Here is a 25,040-nt window from a genome sequence, read left to right as displayed (position 1 = left end):
AAGGTGCGTCATAATTAAATCTCTCAAAATTAAAGACACACACACAATCCAGAAAGTAGTCAGAGAAAAACTATTTGAATGACAGTTGACTTCTCATCAGAAACCAGAGGCCACAGGGAGTCATACAATATTTTTTAAATGCTGCAAGAAAAGTACTGTCAACTTAGAATCCAAAATCTAGCAAAAATATCCTTTAGGAATGAAGGGGGAATCAAGACATTCTCAAATAAAGGAAGAAAATGTATTTTTTTTTTATCAGCAGACTTATCCTAAAAAGCTGGGTAAATGGAGCTCTCGAAACAGAAAGACAATGTTAAAAGAAGGAATATTGGCCTGTGACTTTGCTTTATACAGCAAAAACCCTACCAAAAAAAGTAGCTCAGTTGGTTAGAGTGTTGTCCCAATACGCCAAGGTTGTGGTTTTGATTCTTGGTCAGGGAACATACAAGAATCATAATTTATGCAATGAATGCATAAATAAGTGAAACAACAAATTGATGTTTCTCTCTCTCCCTTCCTCTCTTTCTCTAAAAGTCAATCAATAAAAATTACATTAAAAGAAGGAATATTGGAGTGCTAGGAAGGAAGAAATAACATAAGTAATGTAAGTAAATAGGCTAACTAGGTGGTGGTACACCTGAGGCTCTGAGGACCCAGGTTTGAAACCTCACAGTTGCTGGCTTGAGCATGGAATCATAGACACGACCCCATGACTACTGGCTTGAGCCCAAAGTCACTGACTTAAACCCAAGGTCATTGGATTGAACAAGAGGTCACTGGCTTGGCTAGAGCACCCCAGTCAAGGCTTACATGAGAAACAAATCAATAAACAACTGAAGTGCCTGCAACTAGTGTTGATGTTTCTCACCTCTCTCTCATCCCTAAAAGAAGAAGAAGGAGAAGAAGAAGGAGAAGGAGAAGGAGAAGAAGAAGAAGAAATACTATGGTCTTTCCTTTTCTTCTTGAGTTTTCCCAACCATAGAACACTACTTAGCAATACAACTATTGGTATACACAGCAACCTGGGTGAATCTCCAGAGAATTATTCTGAGTGTAAAGAGCCAATCTCCAAAGGTTATGCACTATATGACTCTGTTTATAGAAATTCTTGAAATGACAGACTTATAAAAATGGAGAACAGTTTAGTGGTTGCCAGGGGTCCAGGAGGGTATGGAAGTGGGAAGGAGGTGGGTGTGTCTATAAATGGGCAACCGGAGGGGGTCCTTGTGGTGCTGGAATATTCTGTGTGTTAACTGTCTCAGGGTCAGCATCCTGGCCGTGATTTTGTGCTTTAGTTTGGGAAGACGTTGTTATTAGGAGAAACTGAGTGAAGCATACATTAGATCCTCTGGATCATTTCTTATGAATCTACAATTATTTTTAAATAAAATGCTTAATTTAAATAAGGAGAAAACCACAAGAGTTTGGGAAACACTGCATACTTTACTCCTCTTAGAGAGTCAAGTTCACTATAAAATCTCTGAATAAGTCCCGTGATAGAAAACATAGTTTACTTTGTTTAACCAAATGCTTCTCCTTCCCCAGACTGCTGTTCGGCACGAACCTGATGGGAATTGTCTTCCTCAGAGCTGGCTTCTCTCACTGAGTCCCGATGGGTGGTGTGAACCCCAGCGGGAGCTTGTGAGAGAGCTGCCCCCAGCCACTGAAGCAGAATCTTTATTTCGGCAAGATATCCAGGCGATTTGCCTGCCTGGTGCCATGGGGAAGCACTGACCCAGGACACACTACGGGAAATGCTACCAGGGGTCCCACATTCTATAACACACCACGGATACCACTGTTCCATTTGAATCCTGATCGGGTAGTCAGGACAAGGTTTAACCCTTCGAGTCGTACAAATGTTCATGTATGTCCCCGTACCTCCTGACCATCCAGATAACAAAAATTTTTATTTTAAAAGCATGTAAGGCAACATTAAGAAAAGGCAAATGTATGTTCTGCTTGTTTTTATAAGTTGGTTATCAAACAAACATGATTTTAAGTTCGTAAAACTGTAACTGGAACTAATTCCATTTTTTGAAAAAAAAAAAAAAACAACTCACTCCCAGGGGTCAGCAAGCATGAAATAAACTCACTGCTCAAGGGGTTAAGCGATGGGCCTAAGGTTACCTGCTAATAAGTGGCCGGACTGGGCCCACCGACCCACTCGGCTGGAGGCAGGGGCCACAGCCGCACGGCCCGCAGGTGCTCATTTCCACGTCCCCAGTTGCTGCACAGGACCCGCCTGTCCTGCACTCACTGGCGGAATCTCACTGCCCTCCGAGACGTTCTTCTCCCACACAGAACAGATGGGTGGGTGGGAGGACCCCGGCCTCTCTGGCTCGGGCGTTGTGTGTTTCCGAAACCCTCATTTCCTCCCCTCTTTATACTATAACCAGCCTCCTACTCACTTCCTCGGCATTCTTTCCCCAACATTTGCTGAGCGCCCTCCGGGTACTAGAATAGACAGACAAGGCTGTAACCTCAGGAGGCTGACATTTCTATTGATGCTAGCACCCCGAGGTGTACCCCAGATGTGTCTCAGACGAGTCCCAGTGTGTCCTAGGCATCCCTCAGAGGTGTTCCAGTTGCTCTAGGTGTGCCCCAGGAGTGCCCCAGGTGTGCCCCCTGCCTCTTCGTTCTCTTACTCACTCCCGCCTCTCTCTGTGCGGGGCCTCAGCCCTGGTGTACCAGAGGGATCTTCTGCTTCCCTGTCCTCATCTCACCCCAATGCTTCTCTTGCCATTCTGGCTTGGTGGGCAAACCCCAGGTGCAGGGAAGGAACTGATGCGGAGCTGACCTCTCAGCAAGTGCCGGGGTTACTTTAGGTCCTCAGGGCCAGCCAGCAGCATGACATGGGAACACAGCTGTCGCCCGTGTCATATCAGGACAGACGTCAGTCCTCACACACTGATTGGGTGCTTGGGGCCAGTGGTCTCCCTGGCGGACACTCCAGGAAGCTGCTGACAGCGGTTTCTCTCTCTCTCTCTCTCTCTCTCATTCCTATTACAGCAGGTTTTCTTCAAGATAAAATATGATAAAACTAAAATATGCCGGGGAAAGAAACCAGGCATCCTTATAAGTTAACATTTCTCCTGGAGCCCTCATCTACCTCCCTTCAGTGGCCTCGTGTCCCCTCAAGAAGACCAACGGGCGGTCTGCCTGGCTGCCTAGAGCAGAGGACTGGACGCTGAGTCCTGGGGCTTCAGTGAGGTGCGCCCGGGGGTCCTAAGCGTGTGAAGACAGAGCCGTGTCAGAGGAAGGAGCCCCACAGGCAGCCGTCTAATCCTTCTGGGAGCGGCTTAGGGGATTGTCTTTTTCTGGCACCTGCTGGCCGCCCCGCCCAGAGTGCGTCCTCCATAACCCTGGGCCGGGATTTAGCCTGAGCTGTGTCAGCTGGGCTTCCCTGGGGGCTCCTGGTGTGGCCCCTAGTCATCCTCGTACTGGCCGGGACGCCTACTGTCCCTCGAGCCAGGGACAGGCACAGGCCAAGGGCAGTGGGTCAGGTCCTCTCTGGACATTGGCATCGAGGGCCGACTCATGGCCCCCAGATAGCCTGAGCGGTGGGACGCGGGCGCCGGGATGGATTTCGGCTCCCTGGAGACGGTGGTGGCCAACTCTGCCTTCATTGCCGCCAGAGGCAGCTTCGATGGGAGCAGTGGACCGTCCTCCCGGGACAAGAAGTACCGGTCCAAGCTCAAGCTGCCCCCGCTCTCCAAGTGCGAGGCCCTCCGGGACAGCCTGGACCTGGAGTTCCAGAGCGTGTGCTCGGAGCAGCCCATTGGCAAGCAGCTTTTCCAGCAGTTCCTGAAGGCCGACGAGAGACACGTGCCGGCCCTGGAGCTCTGGAAGGACATCGAGGATTACGACACGGCCGACGATGACCTGAGGCCGCAGAAGGCCCGGGCCATCCTGGCTGAGTACCTGGACCCTCAGGCCAAGCTCTTCTGTAGCTTCCTGGACGAAGGGACAGTGGGGAAGTTCCGGGAGGGGCCCGTGGTGATCGGGGACGGGCTCTTCCAGCCCCTCCTACAGGCCACCCTGGACCACCTGGGCCAGGCCCCGTTCCAGGAGTACCTGGGCAGCCTGCACTTCCTGCGGTTCTTGCAGTGGAAGTGGCTGGAGGCCCAGCCCACCGGCGAGGACTGGTTCCTGGACTTCAGGGTGCTGGGGAAAGGGGGCTTTGGCGAGGTGTCGGCCTGCCAGATGAAGGCAACCGGCAAGATGTACGCGTGTAAGAAGCTGAACAAGAAGAGGCTGAAGAAGAGGAAGGGGTACCAGGTGGGCAGCACAGCTGTGTGCAGTGGAGGGCAGCTCTTAGATCGGGCAGGTGGACGGGTGGGTCAGCAGGCTAGGAGGGTGCTCTGTCCAGCTTCACACGGTGCCCTCGCTGGCTGGCTCCCCTTACCATGTGGACGTCGAGCTCCTTTCATTGTGCAGCCTCCAGCTGGATTCTAGTCCATCCGAGTCCCCTTGACCTGAGTCAGGCCTGTGTCAGCACAGCAGCGGGTCTGGCCGGAGCAGAGTGGCCAAAGGAAGCAGCGTGTGGCCGCTCGGTCCTCCGGCCTGTGGCGCAGTTTGCCCAGCTGCTCTTAACTATCAGCCTCCTGCTCTGACACAAACGGGGTTTGCTCATGCCCCTCCTCAGAAAGCAGCCGTTGCATTTGTTGGTGTGGAAGATGCTTCACGTTCTGCGTCATCCTTGGTTCTCACAAACACCCCCAAACACGGTAGCAGGGTTGGGGGAGGCTATTGGGGGAGTGTTCTCCGATTCTGTACTCTGATTATCTGGGGCTTTCCCAGGCCCTGGCTTCTGCTGTGACGGAGAACACACAGGGAATATCTAGGCAGGGCCGCTGCTGCTCTTTTATGTGAGGCTGAGCCTGTCCGTGATGCTGGGTGCAGACTGTTCCCCAAGAGCTACTGTTCTCCAGAGACAGGGGTGAACGGGAGCACAGGCAGGTGGCTCTGAGGGGTCTGCTCTCTTTAACTGGAATCAGACCCCATTTAGGCAGGATCAACGAAAGCTGCTTAGTGTCTTAGGAACTCATCTCTCAGCCACACATGATGACTGCACGGTCCTTCGGCCCTGGGCCGCTGCACGGCGCCGCTGTGCACAAACGCAGCTCTTCGGGGTAAGCTGCGGCCAGCACAGAGGACCTCCTGGGGCTCCTGGCTGGTGCTCTCCCTGGGGGACTCTGAGGGGGGGTAGCAGCTATCCCTTCCTCTTGGCTATTTGCCCATAACTTTAATCCAGCAAATAGAGTTCTCCAGTCTCCTCTCCTGAGTTCACGACTGTCCTTGAACTGAATACAAAGTAAAACCAACCCCAACTCTTCTCATGCAGTGTGGATAGAAAGGGGCCACTCTCAACATCAAGAATTTCTCCTCCAGAAAGAGATTCTACTCTCCTTACCCAAACACAACTTCGAAAACATGTTAAATGGATATTATGAGGTTTTAAAATAAAGAGAAAATGAACAAGATGTGGGGTGGTTTGGGACCTCAGCTGTCCGCTGTCCAGAGGCTCAGCCAGGAGGAACGGGGCTGAGATTTTGGCAGGATGATTGGTTAGACGCAAGGATGGATGGGAAGGAAAGTCAGCATTGAACAGGTAGTCAGGGGCCGTGCTGGGATTTTAGAGACTGGTTGGTTTGAGTCCCGCTTGCTGGAGGCTGCAGGAATCCTGATGTCCTCCATGCCTGTGATTTTCAACTGCCGGTCTGCGGACTGGTCCACCAGAGATTTCGTGTTGGTTCAAGAAAGTGTTAACCACCCTGTTGTATGAAGAGTATAGACCCAATGATCTTAGCCAAATTCGCTTATGCTCAGAGTGATTTCTGCCTTAGCGATCCCTGAAATAATTCTCCTATTTTCACCGGTCCCCAAGTATAAAAAGGTTGTAAACCACTGATCAGTGCATGACTAATTTGCATGTCTGATTTTAAGTTGTTCGCAATTACTTTGTGCAAACCGCTTTTAAAATGTAGTTGCAGCTCTGTTTCTGTGTTAGTAGAATGTGTTCTGGTTTGCAAAACTTGGTGTTTTATGGCAATGCCACTTCCCCGCCTAAACCTGGGTACTTTTTTGACATCTTGCCTTTTAGGGAGCAATAGTAGAGAAGAAGATTCTAGCGAAAGTACACAGCAGGTTTATAGTCTCTCTGGCCTATGCGTTTGAAACCAAAACTGACCTCTGTCTGGTGATGACCATCATGAATGGAGGCGACTTAAGGTAAATGGGTTCCTCTCTTCCATGCGGGAGTGGGACTGGGAGGCTCAGTGGCTCAGCTTAGGGAGGGGACCTCTGGGGCCCAGCGGGCCTGCTTCCTATATGCAGAGAACATGGTGACATTTGAGGAAAATCCACATCAAAATCCATTCCTTTCTGTCTTCTGGTTGCTGATATTCAAAACGATGTGTCCTCAGTCTCGTGAAATGCAGGAATCCCATGGGGGTGGGGTGGGGACTATGGCTCTTTAGACGACGGGTCTGTGTGCACTGGGCAAAGTTAGTGGGGTGAGCAGCATGTGGAGCTGTGGGTTGAGTGTTAGTTGGATAGATAAATAATAAAGGGGTAGGTGGTGGGACCTCATGGGAGTTAAGGGCCTTGTATTAAAAGACGAAGACCAATTTCATCAATGATCCACTCTTGGGGATGATGGCAAGGATAAAAATTTAACACAGACAACTTTGGGAACCATGACTTTGGCTGCCACCTGGCAGAGAGAAGTGAGGTGGCAGCAATGTACAGTGCCTGGATTTACCAGGGATCTGAGGGGAAATCAGGTCACTGGCTGTCACAGAGGAAAGACCCACTCGCTAACTGGGCAGTCTGGCTGCTCTCGCTTCAGTGTGCTGATCCATGAAGTGGGCGTGAGGAATAAGACCGTGTTCAGAGGTTGTTGGGAGTAGGTTTATACAGTTAACACACTTAGAAGAGTGTCACAGTTACTTACACAAACGTAGGAGTGGGGCGTTGGGGTTGCTATTATTTGCATCCTCCCATCCACATAGTTTCATCTCCACTGAACTCCACCAGGTAAGGTTTTTTGGCCCCATTTTCCCAATGAGGATTCTCAGGGCTTGACTGAGTAGCAGAGGAGCAGAAGGGTCTAGGATGTGCAAATAGCATAACTTAGAGTAGAAATGATCATGAGACTATACTGCAGTGATTTTCAACCTTTTTCATCTCATGGCTAAACTAATTACTAAAATTCTGCAGCACACCAAAAAACTTTATTATATTTTTTTGCCGACCTGACCCCCTCAACCTAAAAAATAAGTATAATTTTGATTCATTCACACCATTGGCTATTGTCATTTTCTTATTTGATAATCTAAGGAAAAAGAGGTCAGTATTTCTAACTAAATAGTCAAGTATTGCATGTCTTACAATTTTTTGTGGCACACTGGTTGAAAATCGCTGCTCTAGTGCATTATACTGTATTATAGCACACTCTGCCATTCTGTGCTACACCACACTCTACCACACAGCACCGTACTTACTATTCTATATTGTACTATACGATACCGCATTACACCATTCCATACTGTACCACATGGTACTATATTACACTATACTGTGCTGCATCATATTACACTATACTATACTAAGCTGCATTATACGGTATTATCCTATACTATAACTATACCATATTACACTACTTTATACTAATACTATAATACTACACTACAATACACTATAGTATATTACACTATCTTATACTTTACATTATATTATGTACTATATTAAACTATACTACACTGCAGTACACTATATTGTACTATACTGAGATATTAAACTACACTATGTTACACTGCACTATACTAGACCACACCATACTATACTATACTATACTAGACCACACTATACTATACTATACTATACTATACTATACTATACTATACTATACTATACTATAAATGTAATATAAAAGCTGTTTATACTATTATGCCAGCTATCTTGTGCTCTGGCTGATTGGAGAGTTTTTTATTGGCATTTTATTATTTTGGTCTACTTCTACTCTCCCCGGTTACTATCCAGTTAAGTACTTTATTTCCTTTTATTAGCTATGTCTTGTCCCTGTGTAAATTGTGATAGTGGAAAACATGAGAAAGAACACTTACGGGCAGGGGAGGCTGGGGGAGGCCCCGCTGCAGGCCCACCTCGGAGTCCGCGTGCGTGGGCGGGTGCACTCACCGACGCGCCGACGTGACTGTAGTAACCAGTAACATTGGGGGTAACTCAGGCTGCTCACGCAGACTTTCTCTGCCTCCCTCTGCCCGCACGTGTTTGGGCGGCAATGGTGGAATGGCTCAGGGCCTCTGCAGGCCAGGGCTGGGGAGGCAGGAGAGAGGACTGCCCTTTGCTACCCCGTTTGTCCCCGTAACCCTTGTGCTGAAGGGTCTTGAAGGTGCTGGTACCAGCTGCGGGGGGTCTTGACATTGCCGCAGGCTCTGACCAAACACGGAGGCCTCCAGGTGGGCAGACACTTTGCTGACATGGCACGGGGATTCTGAGGCCCTCCCTGTTTTCCTGAGAGTTTACTTCCACCCAAACCGTGGTTACACGCTGGCAGTTGTGCCAGAGAAGCACAGGCCTCCGCACAGTCTGCCCCCAGGTACCACATCTACAATGTGGATGAGGAGAACCCTGGCTTCCAGGAGCCGCGAGCCGTCTTCTACACGGCCCAGATCATCAGCGGCCTGGAGCACCTGCACCAGCGGGGCATCGTCTACCGCGACCTCAAGCCCGAGAACGTGCTCCTGGACGACGAAGGTGAGGCGGCGTCCTCTCGCCTGGGCTCTCCTCCCGGCCTCCCCTGGCCTGGCTGGACTTTGTGGCCCCGTGGGTCACCTGGAGGGGGGTGGGCTGGTTTTGACAAACGCTTGTCACAGCTTTAAGTGGCAACAAGACACTTCAGTTTATTGTTTCTTGCGTCATTTTGCAACAGAATGATATTATCTCCAAATAGAGATTTTGGATGGACTTTGATGAAATTTGGAGCATCATGAGGCACTAGAGTTACAGGAAGTTAATGTCTCTAGCTTCGGAAACTATTGGTAAACGGTTAATATTTTATGGCCAAATTCTCACTCTCACTCTTTTCTTCTATGTAAAGTCAAATTGAGATTCTTGCCAGAAAATAAACAGAGTTTTCAGCTTCCTTTATATCCTTTTACATTTCCCTCCCCTTCGGTCACCAACTGACACAAATGTTGGGCATTCTTTTTTTATTTAAATTAATTTTAATGCAGTGACATTGATAAATCGGGGTACATATGTTCAGAGAAAACATCTCCAGATTATTTTGACATTTGATTATGTTGCATAATGTTGGGCATTCTTTTTTTTTTTTTTTTCCATTTTCCTGAAGCTGGAAACAGGGAGAGACAGTCAGACAGACTCCCGCATGCGCCCGACCGGGATCCACCCGGCACGCCCACCAGGGGCCACGCTCTGCCCACCAGGGGGCGATGCTCTGCCCATCCTGGGCGTCGCCATATTGCGACCAGAGCCACTCTAGCGCCTGAGGCAGAGGCCACAGAGCCATCCCCAGCGCCCGGGCCATCTTTGCTCCAATGGAGCCTTGGCTGCGGGAGGGGAAGAGAGAGACAGAGAGGAAAGCGCGGCGGAGGGGTGGAGAAGCAAATGGGCGCTTCTCCTGTGTGCCCTGGCCAGGAATCGAACCCGGGTCCTCCGCACGCTAGGCCGACGCTCTACCGCTGAGCCAACCGGCCAGGGCCATGTTGGGCATTCTTAAAGGCCATTGCTGCAGTCTCTCTGCAGCAATGCTTGGAGAAGAGAAAGCAGAGGAGGAACCGGATCTTAGTAGATAGATGATGCTCCGAATTCAGGTTGCAGGCACTGATGGGACCCCTCAGTCCCTGTGTTGTCTGGCTGGGGCGCAGAGGCACCTGGATGCTGAGGCCTCCCCCCTCACCCGAGTGTGCCTACGAGTATGTAAATGCACATGTGTGTGTGCACGTGTGAACAAGTGTGCTTGTAGGTGCATGCACACATGCATGAATATTTGTGTGCACAGGTTCGTGTGCATTTGTGGGTACACGCAGAGGCTGGCTCGTGGCTCCCGTGGGCTCCAGAAACACCAGGCACCTTTGTTCTGTGGAGCTGCATATGACCTCAGCCCGTGTTTGCTTTTCAGGCAATATCCGGATTTCTGACCTTGGGCTGGCCGTGGAGCTGAAGGAAGGGCAGACCAAGACCAAGGGCTACGCAGGGACCCCAGGTGAGGGCCTGAGGGCAAGGGTGGGAGCGTGGTGAGGCCCTGGGGCCCTGGGAGTCTCTGTAACCCGGGGTGGGTGGCACAGTGAGTGCTGGGGCTCATAGGGAAACAGCTCCCTCATTCCTCAGACCAAAGAGCGAAACCAGAAAAACTGGCCTCTGCTGCAGGTCCGCCCCTGCCGGGCTCCTCCCCACCTGAAAAATCACTGTTAGTGTTAACATGCTGTTGCGAAAAGTTCTGGATTTCTTGCTTTGTGTCACAGAATCCTCCCAATCCTTGTGCTTTGGGCTTTTCGGGGGTTTGCACCTGTCACTACAGTGTCTGTTCTCATATGTGGCTCTATTTAGGAAAAAGTCTGTCCAATCTTGAATTTTCTGGATCCTCAGCCAAAATCTAAGATGTTCCACTCCTGGTATGAGCGTGTGAGTGGAAACATCACTCACCTATTTCAGGGTGTTTCAGATCATTAGGAGAAAGCCCCGGAAAACTCCAAAATGTAGGATTTGAAGTAGTTTGACCTCAGAGATATAGCCTGACCTTGTCTGTGCCGAGTGTGAGGGCTCTGGTAGCCACCAGGGGGCCCCGTAGGCTTTGCTGTGGCCACCGAGCCACAGCCTTGAACAGAGGGAAGAAACTTTCCAGGTGGGCGGTTCCCTAGACTAGAACAGACAGGCGTGGCTCTGAGCATCTGGGCTCAGGTGCAGGGTATGACCCTCCAAGAGCTGCAGCAGATGCTGAAGTTACGGTAACTTAGCTAGGCATCCAGCAAAGACACAGGTGCTGCCCTATGGATCCTTCTTCTTCAGCCCCTCTGCGCCGTACCGGCTCTAGGCTCAACCTAGAGCCAGAGCCTCTGAGTCTGCACTTGACTATAAACAGGGGACTAGCCTTGGCGAGCGCTGTGCCAGCCCGGTGGGGTGCACAGAGGAGATATAAGGTATGATCTCTGTCCACAGTGAGTTTCCAGCCAGGAGGAGGAGATGAATCAATGTATGGAAGAATTAGTAACTAGACTGAGGTAGTCTTTGCTGATTCATTCATTCACTCATTCATTCATTCACTTATTTACACAACAAATATTTGTTGGCTCTTGCTTTGCCCGAAGTGCCACGTAAGACCCTAAGGATATAAAAAGATGCATCATTTGAGACTGAGCTGGGTGAAACAGACTAGAAGGTACCGCTGAGTTATTTTTCACGGGAGATGATGGTGTCTCTGTGATCTGATTTGCCCGTCTCTTGGGCTCCACTTTATTCTAGAAGTAGTGGTCTGCTGAACATACCTTTTCCATGAGTCTGAACATTCTGGACAATAATGTAATTTTCCTAAAAAGCAGAACTTACAAAGGTGTATTTGGGGCCAGGAGGTTTTTTGAATTTGATCCCTGTAACCTCTTTGGGGAAAAATGATTCTCCAGTCACATCAGCTTGGCCGGTGTTGCTGCGCACATCACCCTCTTGGAAATTCACCACAAGCACAAGTATATTGAAGGACCAGGAAGAATCAGAAATAAATGCACACAATTAGCTTTGCTTACTTTGGAATATCTAAAGTCATCCACCCACAGAAGCCCGTGCCCCTTATAACACCTGCCTCTTGTCCCAGTAGTGACCTCAGAAACTGGCCTGTTTACCCTTCCCACATGCTGGTCTGACTTCTACACAGGAGGTAGTTAGGGAGTTAGAGGGCCAAATCTTGCTGACCTTCAACACTGGAGCTCAGCACATGGCCCTAGTACCCCAAATATGGCATAGATTGGACATGGAAACAGAAGAGATAATGTGGGGCAACTGACCTGCTTCTGGAAGTTGGACTCAACCAGACACAGATGTCTGACAAGTTCTTTCTTGCTTTGCTGAACATGGCATTTTCTATGTGAGAAAGAGGCATAAAGCACATGATGAGGAACATATAATTAGACAGCCCAGTCCTTAGGCACATGGACCCAACATAGGGCTGCACAGTTGGACTCCAGGCTCTAGCACCATCCATCTCTGTGACCTTGGAGAAGTTGCTTACACTTCCTTACCTCTAAAAGGGTCGTAATTACCCCACCCAGGTAATATTGGAAGTGAGAAAACAATGGAAAAATGTCCTAAAAATAGGAGAGAAAATGATTTCTTACCTAGAAGTTTATACCAAACCAAACGGTCAGTTAAGTATTAAGGCACAATAAAGGCAGTTTCAGATACAAAAGTTTTTAAAAACATAATAGAATTTTACAACTATATAAAAAGAGTTATTGTTGCCTGAGAAACAGTATTTACTGTGTATACTGTTGACTGACAAAATTTCCTGTCATTTAGCACACTAATTAATTGATGAAATAAATTACCTCAAAAGAGATATTAAAGGATTTCTAAAAAAAACCACAAAAACGCGAGAGAGACAGAGGGTCAAAGACACACACTCACCCCTTCTGTGGCTTGAAGTACAGTATCACGGCCCTATCTGCAGGCAATTTTCAATAATTGCCAAGTACAATTTAGTGATAAGAAAAGACCTTCAGTGATGAAAATGTACTTGTGAGTGCCACTGAAATACTGCTTTTGCTTAACTATTCATAAGAAATTACTTAACCTTCTGCTATTTCAATACATTTAATGCTAATTTAGAAAGATAAGCTGTTCCTGCCAATATAATGGCACAATATCTTTGAAATTAAGGAGAAAAACTAACAAAAAAACCCCAGTGCTGATGACAAATAGACAGCAAATTCACATCTTCATTCTTTGTAAAGACTAAAACCAATTCTCAGGACCATGAAGAGCTAGAAATGCACCTGTTTTCAGAAGACTTGTTTGTAGACTATGCAGCTACTTTGTTGTCTTCCCTGTATTCAAAATCTGCAAGCTCCCTGCCCCCATGGCCTCCTCTGAATCCATCACAAAATCCTCAAAGGTGGTGAAGGTACCTCCTCTGCTGCCACCATGCCATCGGTCACCATGGAAACCAATAACTCCTCTGCCTCTGTGTCCTAGTTTGGACGAAGTTGGATTCCAAATGTTCCTGCATTTGCTCTTCCTTCTTTGGCCCAGGTTGATCTCCACTCTCTATTATCAGCATAAGAAATACTATCAAGGAAGGAGTTAGTTTTGTCATAATAGCAACTAAGTCCAAGTGGACCTTCATCTGCATTTCCTTCACTGTTTCCAACTCCTGAGTCTCCTTCATCTTCACCATCTATAGATTTCTCACGTTTATCTTTTTCTTTTTTTCTTTTTTTCTTTTTTTTGTATTTTTCTGAAGTTGGAAACGGGGAGGCAGTCAGACAGACTCCCGCATGTGCCTGACCGGGATCCACTTGGCATGCCCACCAGGGGGCGATGCTCTGCCCATCTGGGGTGTTGCTCTGTTGCAACCAGAGCCATTCTAGCACCTGAGGCAGAGGCCACAGAGCCATCCCCAGCGCCCGGGCCATCTTTGCTCCAGTGGAGCCTTGGCTGCGGGAGGGGAAGAGAGAGACAGAGAGGAAGGAGAGGGGAAGGGGTGGAGAAGCAGATGGGTGCTTCTCCTGTGTACCCTGGCCGGGAATCAAACCTGGGACTCCTGCACGCCAGGCCGACGCTCTACCACTGAGCAAACCGGCCGGGGCACGTTTATCTTTTTCATTCGTTTAATATGAAACTTCCTCAGTTTCCTCTTTGTGAAATTGTACATTTGCTCTTTCAAAGTCAAAGTCCTTCTCAAACGTCATAGGACCATCTTGTCTAATACCAATCTTCCCCGGTCACCTTGGTGACCCCCACGCCCTCTCCTTAGAGCTGAAGGAGTGCCTGGAGCGACTTGTCTCTTGCTATCATTTCTGAGTCACTCATTTTTTGGTCCCGAAATGTTGTGTCATTTAGCTCGCCTGTGCGCTTGATTTGCTGTTGCTTTCTGGCCGGTAGATCATAAAGCCCTGGTTGATACAGGGCTCCTTCTCCCAACAGGTACCTGAGCAGGTACACGGGCCAAGGCAGGCTGTACTGCTTGCTCCATGGTAGGGGTTTTTCTCAAAGGCTCTAACTGAGGACTTGAAGACCTTGAGACAACTCTGGTTTTACAGATCTGGTATCCCGTGTAAAGGCAGAATCAACTGTACTACTTTGGGAGAGGGTACTACTATTTGATGTTTCTGTTCCAAAGGATGCCAAGGAGCTTCCAGCAACACAACACCACCAGATTGCTGCTGCACTTGTGAAGTTGGTCTGAACTGACTGTACCTTGACATCCTGCCAAAAGGTCCCTAGGAATCCAGTGACTGGAATGAATTAGTAGATTAACCTAGTGAAGGCTGAACGAAAGCTGGGTCCTGAGGCAATGAACATGGTGTTTATGGCAGCTCACAGACAGTGAGATCTTTAATATCATTTCTCCGGAACATAATGTATTCAGAGACTTCATCTCCAGATGGTATTGGAAAATCTGTTGGTCTGTCTTCTGTGCCAAAGGACCAAACTTTGGCGAGAGCTATAGTGGAGTTCTCGGTGTCAGTGGTGTAGAGGATGCTCTTGGAACAAACCTTCGCCTCAGAGATAAGGACGATCTTGCTGCGGATGTAAGAGGTGCCTCCACTCATGGCACCGCCACTGTGGCCACTTCGGGCTGCTATCAGAGAGGCAGGTCCCAGGCTGCGGTCACCGCTCTGCATGCCCACTCATTCCGTCGGCGCCTATAGCGCCTGCCTCAGGCCCAACATGGTGGTGGCACCTGCCCCCCTACTCTCCCTCAACCTACTGCCTTTCAGCCTCAGTGCGGTGGCCCTCAAGGAGCTACTTGACCAAAATGAGGGAGCCGACCAAAAAGTGGAGCTTCTTGGAAGGAGGACACAGAGAGAGACCAACGGTTTCAGGATGGCAGGGGGAATTCTAGGCTGCTGGTTGCACGCCAAACTCCATGTTAGAGCAGGTTAGATGGTTCCAGAAGACTTTCTGATAAGGATGAAATTGACAAAATACTTACTATATCAGCACATGATAGGTATTAGAGCATTGTCAGAGAATTTAAGGTCAAATTGATAATAAGAACACAGAGAACAAAGCAAATGAAACGAAAGACCAGGTGCTCTGTTTTTAATCATGTCAGGAAGGAACTATAACTGGGGCTTAGTTTTTGATTCGTGGGGAGGAGTGTGAGCTGAGTGCAGACAAGCCAGGTGATGTATCCGGAGAGGGAGGAGGAAGAAGAGTGTGCAGGGCAGTGGAAAGAAGAGGAACAGACCCTCAACTTCCAGAACGCGGATTCAACTGGGAAGTGCAAAACGAGCAATATGAGCATGTTATTTAAAGGTATGGATATTACTTCCAAAATGATCAGCTCGAAGAATCCTGAGATTGGCATGAGGTGAAGGAGGAGGGATCAGGAAGGGTTAGGACACTATTATTTTTAGGAACAGGTTCTGTAGAACTAGCTAATTCTTTATGTACCTTGAATAATTTTGATACAAATGAAAACCAAGTTATAGGAAGCCCATTAGATGGAGTAATAGTGGGTTTTATTATCATACCAAAGGATAATACAGTGTTTCAAAGCTCTGATGCCTGGGTTTGAATCTTTCTCTGTTACGTACTATCTATGTTATCTTGACCAAATTAGCTCCCTAAGACTAGGGAGAAGTAATGGCACTTCTGGGTGTCAGGAGGATTAATGAGATTACTTTGTACTTTCACCTGCTGCACAGTAAGCATGGCATGGGAGTCAGCTGGAATAAGTGCTACTGAAGGCTGCTGATATACGGACTCATCAGCGGAGAACAAGGCCTCCTTGAGTGCTGAGAGCCCGGCCTTGGTGACACCTGTGAGCAGCAGCCTCAAGTGTGATTCTTAGGACAGTACCCTCTCCTACTCCCTCTTTGGAATGTCTTGGCTTAAATCTGTCCTTTTGTTCCCTTTCAGGAAGTATTTTGTAGTGCCTGTCTCTGCAACCCTTACAACCACACACGCTCATGGCCCTACAGGTCACACTGGTGCCTGAGAGGCAAGCAAGAACCAGCGCTCTGTCTGTCACGGTGCGCCTACGGGGAGATGAGGCTTCACACCACGTGTACAGAGAAGTGGTTCTCAACCAGGGGCAATTTGCTCCTAGGAGACACTCAGCAATGTCTGGAGACATTCTGGTCTTCACAGCTGGGGTGGGTGGAGGATAGGGATGCTACTCAACACCCTGCAGTGTGCAGGACAGACCCTCCCCCCCCCAGGATTTTCTGTCCCAAGTGTCATAGTGACAGAACCCTGCACAATGTGCACACGGGAGCAACGGTTCTGTGCTCAGCACCTCGCGGCTGCGCCTGAGTCCACACTGCGCTCTTGCCCGGCAGGTTTCATGGCTCCAGAGCTCCTGCGGGGCGAGGAGTATGACTTTTCCGTGGATTACTTTGCCCTGGGAGTCACGCTGTATGAGATGATTGTGGCCAGAGGACCCTTCCGAGCTCGAGGAGAGAAGGTAGGAGGTGGCCTAGCCAGTGTCCCTGCAACTGTACTGGGGTTGACTCTCCTTATAGGTTGGGGTGTCATAGGAGCAGGTGTTGCTGCCGCTGACCTGGTGATCACCCTTCCTTGGGGGGAAGCTGCTTAAATCTTGAGCACTGGGCTTCTCGTGGTAAGTCTTTCAGGGGCAGAAGAGGGGGGGACACAGTGACTCTATCTCATGCGCTCCCGACACCGAGGAGCAGTTCAGCCTCCCAAACCCACCCCCACGAGCAGCACTCAGCCCCCTCCCTTGCCCCCCTGCGCTGCCCGGTCCCTTGGACGGCCTTCGCGCTCTTCACTGCAGACGAATACTAAAACCCCCTCCCAGGACGCTACGAGCCCACAGGCCCCGCTTCAGGCACCACACAGAGCCTTTTTTACTGTCCTGGAGGAAAGTGGGCATGCCACGTGTGCCCTGACCCCTGGCCTCCCACGCCCCTTGTCCCTTTCCTGAGCGGTCTGCCCCAGGTGACTCCGTAACCAGGAATGAGGAGGTCGGGTGAGAAAGGTGGCATCTCCAGGGACCTGGTGTGAACAGCAGTCTTTAGACACGGCACCTCACCCACCCACTTCAGTCTTTAGGGGGTCACGCCTATCTCTTCCTTCTGCCTGGACTTCTTAGTGCAGGGGTCCCCAAACTACGGCCCGCGGGCCACATGCGGCCCCCTGAGGCTATTTATCTGGCCCCCGCTGCACTTCCGGAAGGGGCACCTCTTTCATTGGTGGTCAGTGAGAGGAACATAGTTCCCATTGAAATACTGGTCAGTTTGTTCATTTAAATTGACTTGTTCTTTATTTTAAATATTGTATTTGTTCCCGTTTTGTTTTTTTACTTTAAAATAAGATATGTGCAGTGTGCATAGGGATTTGTTCATAGTTTTTTTTATAGTTCAGCCCGGCCCTCCAAGTCTGAGGGACAGTGAACTGGCCCACTGTGAAAAAAGTTTGGGAACCCCTGTCCTAGTGGGTCTCTCCCGGGCCTCAGTCCTGTTCCCTTATGACAGTTGTGGGAACAAACTAAGTTTCCAACCTTCTTCTTCTTTTTTTTTTTTTTTTCATGAGAGATACAGAGAGAGGGACAGATAGGGACAGACAGGCAGGAAGGGAGAGAGATGAGAAACATCAACTCGTAGTTGCGGCACCTTAGTTGTTCATCGATTGTTTTCCTATATGTGCCTTGACTGGGGGACTCCAGACAAGCCAGTGACCCCTTGCTTAAGCCAGTGACCTTGGGCTTCAAGCCAGCGACCTTTGGGCTCAAGCCAGCGACCATGGGGCCAAGTCTATGATCCTATGCTCAAGCCAGCGACCCTCCACTTAAGCTGGTGAGTCCATGATCAAATCTGATGAGCCTGCGCTAAAGCCAGTCACCTCGGGGTTTCGAACCTGGATCCTCTGCATCCCAGCCTGATACTCTATTTACTGCATCGCTACCTGGTCAGGCTAAGTCCCCAGTCTTCTAAGAGAAAAGACTTCTCACCTGACCTAACATACTGAGTCACTCTATGTCTCTGCAACTCCATCTTGTTTGTTTGTTTGTTTATTTTACAGAGACAGAGAGAGAGTCAGAGAGAGGGATAGATAGGGACAGACAGACAGGAACGGAGAGATGAGAAGCATCAATTATTAGTTTTTTTGTTGCGACACCTTAGTTGTTCATTGACTGCTTTCTCATATGTACCTTGACCGTGGGCCTTCAGCAGACCGAGCAACCCATTGCTTGAGCCAGCAACCTTGGGTCCAAGCTGGTGAGCTTTGCTCAAACCAGATGAGCCTGCGCTCAAGCTGGAGACCTCGGGGTCTCGAACCTGGGTCCTTCCACATCCCAGTCCGACGCTCTACCCGCTGCGCCACCGCCTGGTCAGGCTGCAACTCCACCTTGAACTCTAATAATCAATTCTTTCTCCTGACATTCAACAGCTCAGAAGAGCAAAGCAAGACAAAATGGTGAGGGCTGTGATAGAAGCTCCCAACTCCCATCTCAGTGGTCTCGCTGACCCCACACCCCAAACAGAATCCCTATTTACCACGTGTGAACAGGCATGATGAGCTTTTATGAGATATCCAAAGTGAACCAACCATGGTCCATCATTACCATAGAACTTAACTCCATAGCGACAGGAAGGGAGGAACCAAAATATAGCTTTAACACAAATGGTCCTCAGACTTGTTACATTAAATGAAAGAAGCCAGACACAGAAGGGTAACTGTGGATGATTTTGTTTCTAGGAAATATCAGGAAAGGCATAGCTAACCTATTGTGAGAGGAAACGGGTCAGTGTTTGCCTGAGAGGGAGGTGGGCTGCAGAGGGCACAGGGGACTTTTGGGTTGACAGTGGGGTGTCTCTGGAAATAGATTAAAGCCCTTCACTCAGGTCACAGAAGATGCAGCTTTGTGTTGTGTAAATTATACTCCATAAAGCTGATTCAAAACAAGATGAAATAGAGGCACCCCCAGGTTTCTATCCAGTTAGGAGAGTGGTCCCCAATCCCTGGGCCGCGGACCGGTATCGGTCCATAGGCCATTTGGAACCGGTCCGCAGAGAAAGAATAAATAACTTACATTATTTCCATTTTATTTATATATATTTAAGTCTGAACAATGTTTTATTTTTAAAAAATGACCAGATTCCCTCTGTTACATCCATCTAAGACTCACTCTTGCCGCTTGTCTCGGTCATGTGATACATTTATCCATCCCACCCTAAAGGCTGGTCCGCAAAAATATTTTCTGACATTAAACTGGTCTATGGCCCAAAAAAGGTTGGAGACCACTGAGTTAGAAGACCTCTGTACCAGCTCAGTTGGTTATAAAGTTGACTGTCTGTTTCTTGTTACTTTTCTATTCTCCAGTAGCTAAGGACTGGTTGTATATAATGAGCCATGGTGTCAACCCGAGTTTCCTAAGCTATGCTGCACCCCAACTTTGACCGGTACATTTCGGGTTTCACTTGAGATATTGGGCAGAAGGGGCGCATCTCTGCCCCAGTGTGAATGAGGAGAGGGCTTCTTTCTGAGAGGGGCACTAGCCCAGCCTACGCACCAGCTAGGGCTGCCCAACCTCCTGCAGCCCGATGTGCCAGCTCCGGCGATGCTGCTGGTCTCAGCAGGGGTTTAACGTGGTGTGCGGCCCCCTGTGCAGGTGGAGAACAAGGAGCTCAAGCAGAGGATCCTTTCGGAGGCGGTCAAGTACTCGGACAAGTTCAGCCAGGCCAGCAAGGACTTCTGCGAGGCACTGCTGGAGAAGGACCCGGAGAAGCGCCTGGGTTTTAGAGACGGGACTTGTGATGGCCTCCGCGTCAGTTCCCTCTTTAAAGACATTAATTGGAGGCAGCTCGAGGCTGGTACTGTCGGCATGCCTTTGGATATGGGCGGCTGTGGAGGGTGGGTCTGTTAGGTGACTCTTGCTTGCCCAGCCCAACCTGTTGGCATTGTCTAGGGCTAACTCCATGTCAGCAGAGCAGGAATGCCTGGTTGATGCTCCTTTGATAGCTACCCTCCTTCCCCCCCACTAAAGCCACCACCTTCTAGGACTCCGTTCATCACCCCACATACTCTTGAACTGGGTGTCAATGGATTAGGCCTTTTGAGAAGCCTGCCAGAGTCTGAAAAAGGTTGGGTATAACATTCAGGGAATATGCTGATCTAAATCTGCTGTTTGGCATTTTCACACCCTGTTCTTTCATTGAGTCCATGATCAGGATTGCTCAAACTGTCTGCTTGGGAGAAATTTATTCATTCAACCAGTATTTTTTTTATCAAGTGTCATGTTCAAGATCCTGTGTGCGTGTGCGTGTGCATGTGTGTGCGTGCTTCTGTGCATTTGTCTGCAAGCGAGAAGTCTAGGACACAGCCACACACCCAGAACTTACAGCCAGAATATGGAAACATGTGACTAGATGCAGGAGCTCAAGGGTGACAGAGCAGTGAGTCGTACATGCCCCAGTGAGAGAAGTTACTTTTGCAAGGAAGGGTCAGAGCAGAGGTGGCTCCTGGCTGATCTGGAGGTGGACTTCATCAGGAGAGCTGTGGAGACCAGCCCAGGATGGGGGGAGGTCACACAGCTCTGAGAGATCAGAACCAGGGGCAGCCGGAGGGAGGAAGTTAGTCCTGAAGTCCCTGCAATGGTCTGGCAGCCCAGGGCCCATGAGCTGAGATGAGGGAGGGGGTGAGAGGTGGAGGGAGGCAGGCTCAGTCTAGGACTGGGCTTGGGGGACTGAGGTTCTGTATCTGGCGACTGAAGAATCACGGCTCCTGAGCAGACTAGAGAGAAAAGTCGGCTTTGGAGAGAAGAAGAGGAGTCAGCTCTGGGCATGCTGGGTTCCAGGTGTCCAACCTGCAGACAGCGATGCCTGGGGAGGCTGGCAGGGAGGCGTGTGTGTGGGGTCTGCAGTGACGGTGGATGTGGCAGCACGAGGGGAGGCGATGATGAGGGGCACAAATATACTGTCCTTCCCCTCGGGCTCTGCGAGGGATGCCCAGGCCCTCTCTGGTGTGCTGATTTCCTTGTGAGCGACCCTGACACCCCTCCACGAAGGCAGCAGCAATATCACAGCCCTCTCACCGAAGCGGAGGGTTCCTTGGCACATGGCTGTTTCCTTCCGCTGTGTGTTTCATGTCTGTGTTCTCTGTCTCTCGACAGGGATGCTGATACCCCCCTTCATCCCAGACTCCAGAACTGTCTACGCAAAGAACATCCAGGATGTGGGGGCCTTCTCTACCGTCAAAGGTGTGGTCTTTGATAAAGCGGATATGGATTTCTTCCAGGAGTTTTCCACCGGCAATTGCTCCATCCCCTGGCAGGAGGAGATGATCGAGACTGGAGTCTTCGGGGAGCTGAACGTGTGGCGTGCTGATGGGCAGATGCCCGATGACATGAAGGGCATCGCCAAGGAGGAGGCCGCTCCCTCCTCCAAGTCAGGAATGTGTCTGGTTTCCTAGGTGGGAGGAAAAGAGACCTCCCTCCGCAGCTGGCAGGGAAGAATAGGCCTTTGTGCGTCCGTGGAGCTCACCGGTGGTGACAGGCGGCCGCCGGGGCCAGGCCACTGGGGTGGCCGAGCTGCTCACAGCATGTCAGGAGGAAGGGGGCACAGAGCCACTAGACTTCCCAGCATGGGAGTCAGGAGCTCCAGCTTGTAAATAGTCCACTTCTTTAGCCCCGTTTCACTCAAAAGACACAACAATGGTTCCTGAACAGAGCGCCCCAACAATGCATCGCTGTCCGGGCTCTTGGGTAGACATGCATGTTGGCGGCAGCGTTGGGCAGCGGGGCACATGATTGCTCAGATGAGGTTTAGGTTTACAACTTTCAAAAGCCCGGTCCTCGGCAGAGGCCTTTTCTCAGTTGGTCCAGACATTGGCAAACCATGGGCCTTGGGCTTCTGAACGCAATGAGAGTGTCTTGGACTGTGGGCCTTGGCCTGATCCTCCTTCACACCCAGCTCCCATTCCTCCTGCCACTTGGTCACTGCCAGGACTCTGAGGATATGCCATCAGCTCCCCCTGTACCCTCAGGAGAAGAGTGGATCTTGACAATCAATGGCACTGGAGGGTTGCTGGCCAAAACTAGGACCCAACTACCTCCTGTTTGCTCTAGAGCCTACGTAGGAACGATGATCTGTCCCCTAAGCAGTTGTGTATGGTACAGATGATTGTTAGGTGTAGACTCTAGGATTTTAGAGACATTTCAAGTGCGTTCTTTTAGTTACCTTATGCACATGAAGACTAGCTTGAAAGCACTCTTGGACAGGTGAAATAAACCCTACCAGAATGATCCTTCTCTCCTGACTGTGTGTGGTATTGTAGAGTCAGAGCATTCCTGGAAGCACCTTGGAGAAGGCTTTATGGTCTGTGATCTAAAACATCTGGTGCTTTTTGGTCTGCGATACAAAATTATCACCTGGTACATCTCCCTGGGCAGGCCCAAGATGAGGGATTTGGGGTTGAGGAATGATACTGAGCTGTTAACAGGCAGGACAAATTGCCTGGTTTTGTTTTCTAGAATAGTACATGCGAATTAGGTAATGGCCATCAATTTCACTTCATTATATTCTGGTGTAAGAAAGACTCATTTCTGATTTTCCTAAAGCCATTTATTCTGCACTAGGTCTCCATGGCCCTGAGGGGTGATTTAAGCAACCTGAGCTGTGTGGGTGGAGACCTGGCCCGCACCCCTTCTGGCCACCATCACCATGTGCCTGTTAATGGCTCACAGTGCCTGATGGCCGAGGCCCTTGTTTTTGTTGCATCAGCTTCACCAGTGAGGGCATGTCTGCCCTATCGTATGGTTAGATGGCCAGATATAACACAGGATAGCCCATTACATTTGAACTTCAGAAAAACAACAAATAATTTTTTAGTGTATATCTCAAATATTGCATAGGACATACACTACAACATTATTCATTGTTACTTGGCTAAATCTGGCATGCCTGTCACTTAACCTATAAACAAGTCGTTAGTCCTTTGAACTCGCAAGTCTCTTAGGATATAATTACAAAAGCAACTAATCTGTGACTCCAGCTGTCTGTTGGAGTCTGTTCAGGCCTGGATTTTTCCTATTTCTCATCCCCAACTCAAGTTGGCTCCACATAGTCACACATAGACAATTGAAACTCCTGTGGTCACTTTATTTTTAAAAAGCTTCTAACACGTAAAATTTCATGTAGAGAAAATAAGTCATGGATGCTCAGTGAACAACCACACTCGTTCACCCTGGAATACCCTGTTGGAGCAAGAAGCAGGACATTCCTGGCACTCCACCAGCCCTGTGCCCCAACTCTGCATCCCAGAGGTGACCATGCATCTTCCTGCAGCCACTGATTTCAGTAACAATGGTCTCAAGGCATTCACTTAAATGCCGTGTCCATCCATGTGATCATTGGGACTCTAGTCACTTCAAACTTCTTTCCCAGCTGAGATGGAGGGACGTTGCCCACCCTCCCCACTGAGCTCTTGTGCCCTCCCAGTCAGCCTCAGTTTCTGGGTGCTGGGGGGGGGAGGTGAGGATGGGGGCAGGAAGGTGAACAAGGCAGTTCTGAGCTGCCAGGCAGTGCTTATGGCCACTCTTCACGATAGTGCTTCTTCACGGGTCTTTGGGGACCTCCTCTGTGGGCGTCTCTCAGGTGCAGTCCCCCTGAGCGGACACTCCGAAGGGTCTTGCTGTCCAGCAGTGTATGACGGTCCTCACTCCAGCTGTTTCCCCCACTCACTTGGGTCCAGGGGGACTTGCTGCCTTGCTTGGGCAATGGGCTGCCCACTGCCCCCAACAGAGCAGTAACTCTCCTTTTTCTGCTCTGGTACTGCTGGCCTGTCTGGGCTTTGTGTCCACCCGCAGGCATATCTCGGGGCCCCTGGAGGCCTGAGCTGGGGTGCTTTGCAGGGAAGCCTTCATCTCTGATCCCTTTTATGCTCCATGTTGTGGGCCAGCCAAGGATCCTCAGAAACCAGGTTCAAAACCCCTACAGGGTGGCTGGTCTTAAGCACCTGGGCATCTTATCTAAGCTGTCTGCATGCCCTGGCTGAAAGCCTGACAAGAAACATCCACTTTTACCATCCTGTGTGTGCTGGCCACGGGGGTAGTTAGACATACAATTGTGGTAAGAGCGTCACCACGGTATTTCCTTAGCAACTTAATCCCTGGGAGGGTGGTCAGGGCAGTGAGAGGCCCTGGAGAGGCTTTGATCAAAATGACTTCTGGTAGATTTTTTGTTTGTAAAAACAAAAAGAGCAATTCCTATTCAAGTGAAAAAGGGTAACAATAAAAGTTTAAAAAGAGGGACAAACTCTCTAGATTGTGATAGGAATACTAGCAGCATTTGTTCCTCTGAAATCACATGTGGACACATATACACACATAGGTACACACACATAACACATGCACACACACATGCATATATATACACACTCACACACTCACACACACACATGCACATAAACATACACATGCAGACACATTCACACACATACACATACATGCATATACAGAAACACATACACTTTACTTTCATCCTCATCTCTCTACGGAAGCCAGATTTTTAAAATTGCTTTCAAGTCCCCTGCTCATCAAACTTTAAATTCCAGTGCATCTGAATTTGCATACTTCTCATTTGTTCCTTGTCATGGCAAGTCTTATGTGGCTTTATTCTGCTATTCACAGTAGCTAGTCAGTCCCTACTGTTTATGCATATAAATCCTCTTTTTCCAAACCTGACTCATGCACTTGTTTCAGATTTTGTGTATTTGGGTGGAATCATGGCCTGTGAGAGACAGAGCCATTTTAGGAAGAGGCCATCCCCATCCACGGGGCACATCCAGGGGGGTTATTGGGGACAAATCTAGTG

General features: G+C 49.3%; 1 protein-coding gene and 1 pseudogene across 1 annotated transcript; one reads left to right on the top strand and one right to left on the bottom strand.

Moving 5' to 3' along the window:
- The first annotated feature begins 3,335 nt into the window (after positions 1-3,335).
- GRK1 (G protein-coupled receptor kinase 1) lies at positions 3,336-22,471 on the top strand. Its single transcript, XM_066235208.1, has 7 exons — positions 3,336-4,281; positions 6,107-6,234; positions 8,624-8,781; positions 10,169-10,252; positions 16,548-16,672; positions 19,841-20,042; positions 21,341-22,471. The coding sequence occupies exons 1-7, from the start codon at positions 3,583-3,585 to the stop codon at positions 21,637-21,639; spliced, it is 1,695 nt and encodes a 564-aa protein (XP_066091305.1). The 5' UTR covers positions 3,336-3,582; the 3' UTR covers positions 21,640-22,471.
- Positions 13,829-16,536, bottom strand: LOC136308065 (protein LSM14 homolog A pseudogene; annotated as a pseudogene).
- Positions 22,472-25,040: the final 2,569 nt, after the last annotated feature.

The sequence above is a fragment of the Saccopteryx bilineata genome, chromosome 6 (assembly GCF_036850765.1).
Source record: "Saccopteryx bilineata isolate mSacBil1 chromosome 6, mSacBil1_pri_phased_curated, whole genome shotgun sequence".
NCBI classification, from domain to species: domain Eukaryota; kingdom Metazoa; phylum Chordata; class Mammalia; order Chiroptera; family Emballonuridae; genus Saccopteryx; species Saccopteryx bilineata.
The sequence above is the reverse complement of the archived record's forward strand: the minus strand, read 5'-3'. Positions and strand labels throughout refer to the sequence as shown.

Bases quoted from the DNA above. Each gene is read 5' to 3' on its own strand.
- GRK1 (XM_066235208.1), top strand. From the start codon at position 3,583: ATGGATTTCGGCTCCCTGGAGACGGTGGTGGCCAACTCTGCCTTCATT. The intron at 6,235-8,623 runs GTAAATGGGTTC...GTCTGCCCCCAG, and splicing joins ATGAATGGAGGCGACTTAAG to GTACCACATCTACAATGTGG. The intron at 8,782-10,168 runs GTGAGGCGGCGT...TTTGCTTTTCAG, and splicing joins CGTGCTCCTGGACGACGAAG to GCAATATCCGGATTTCTGAC.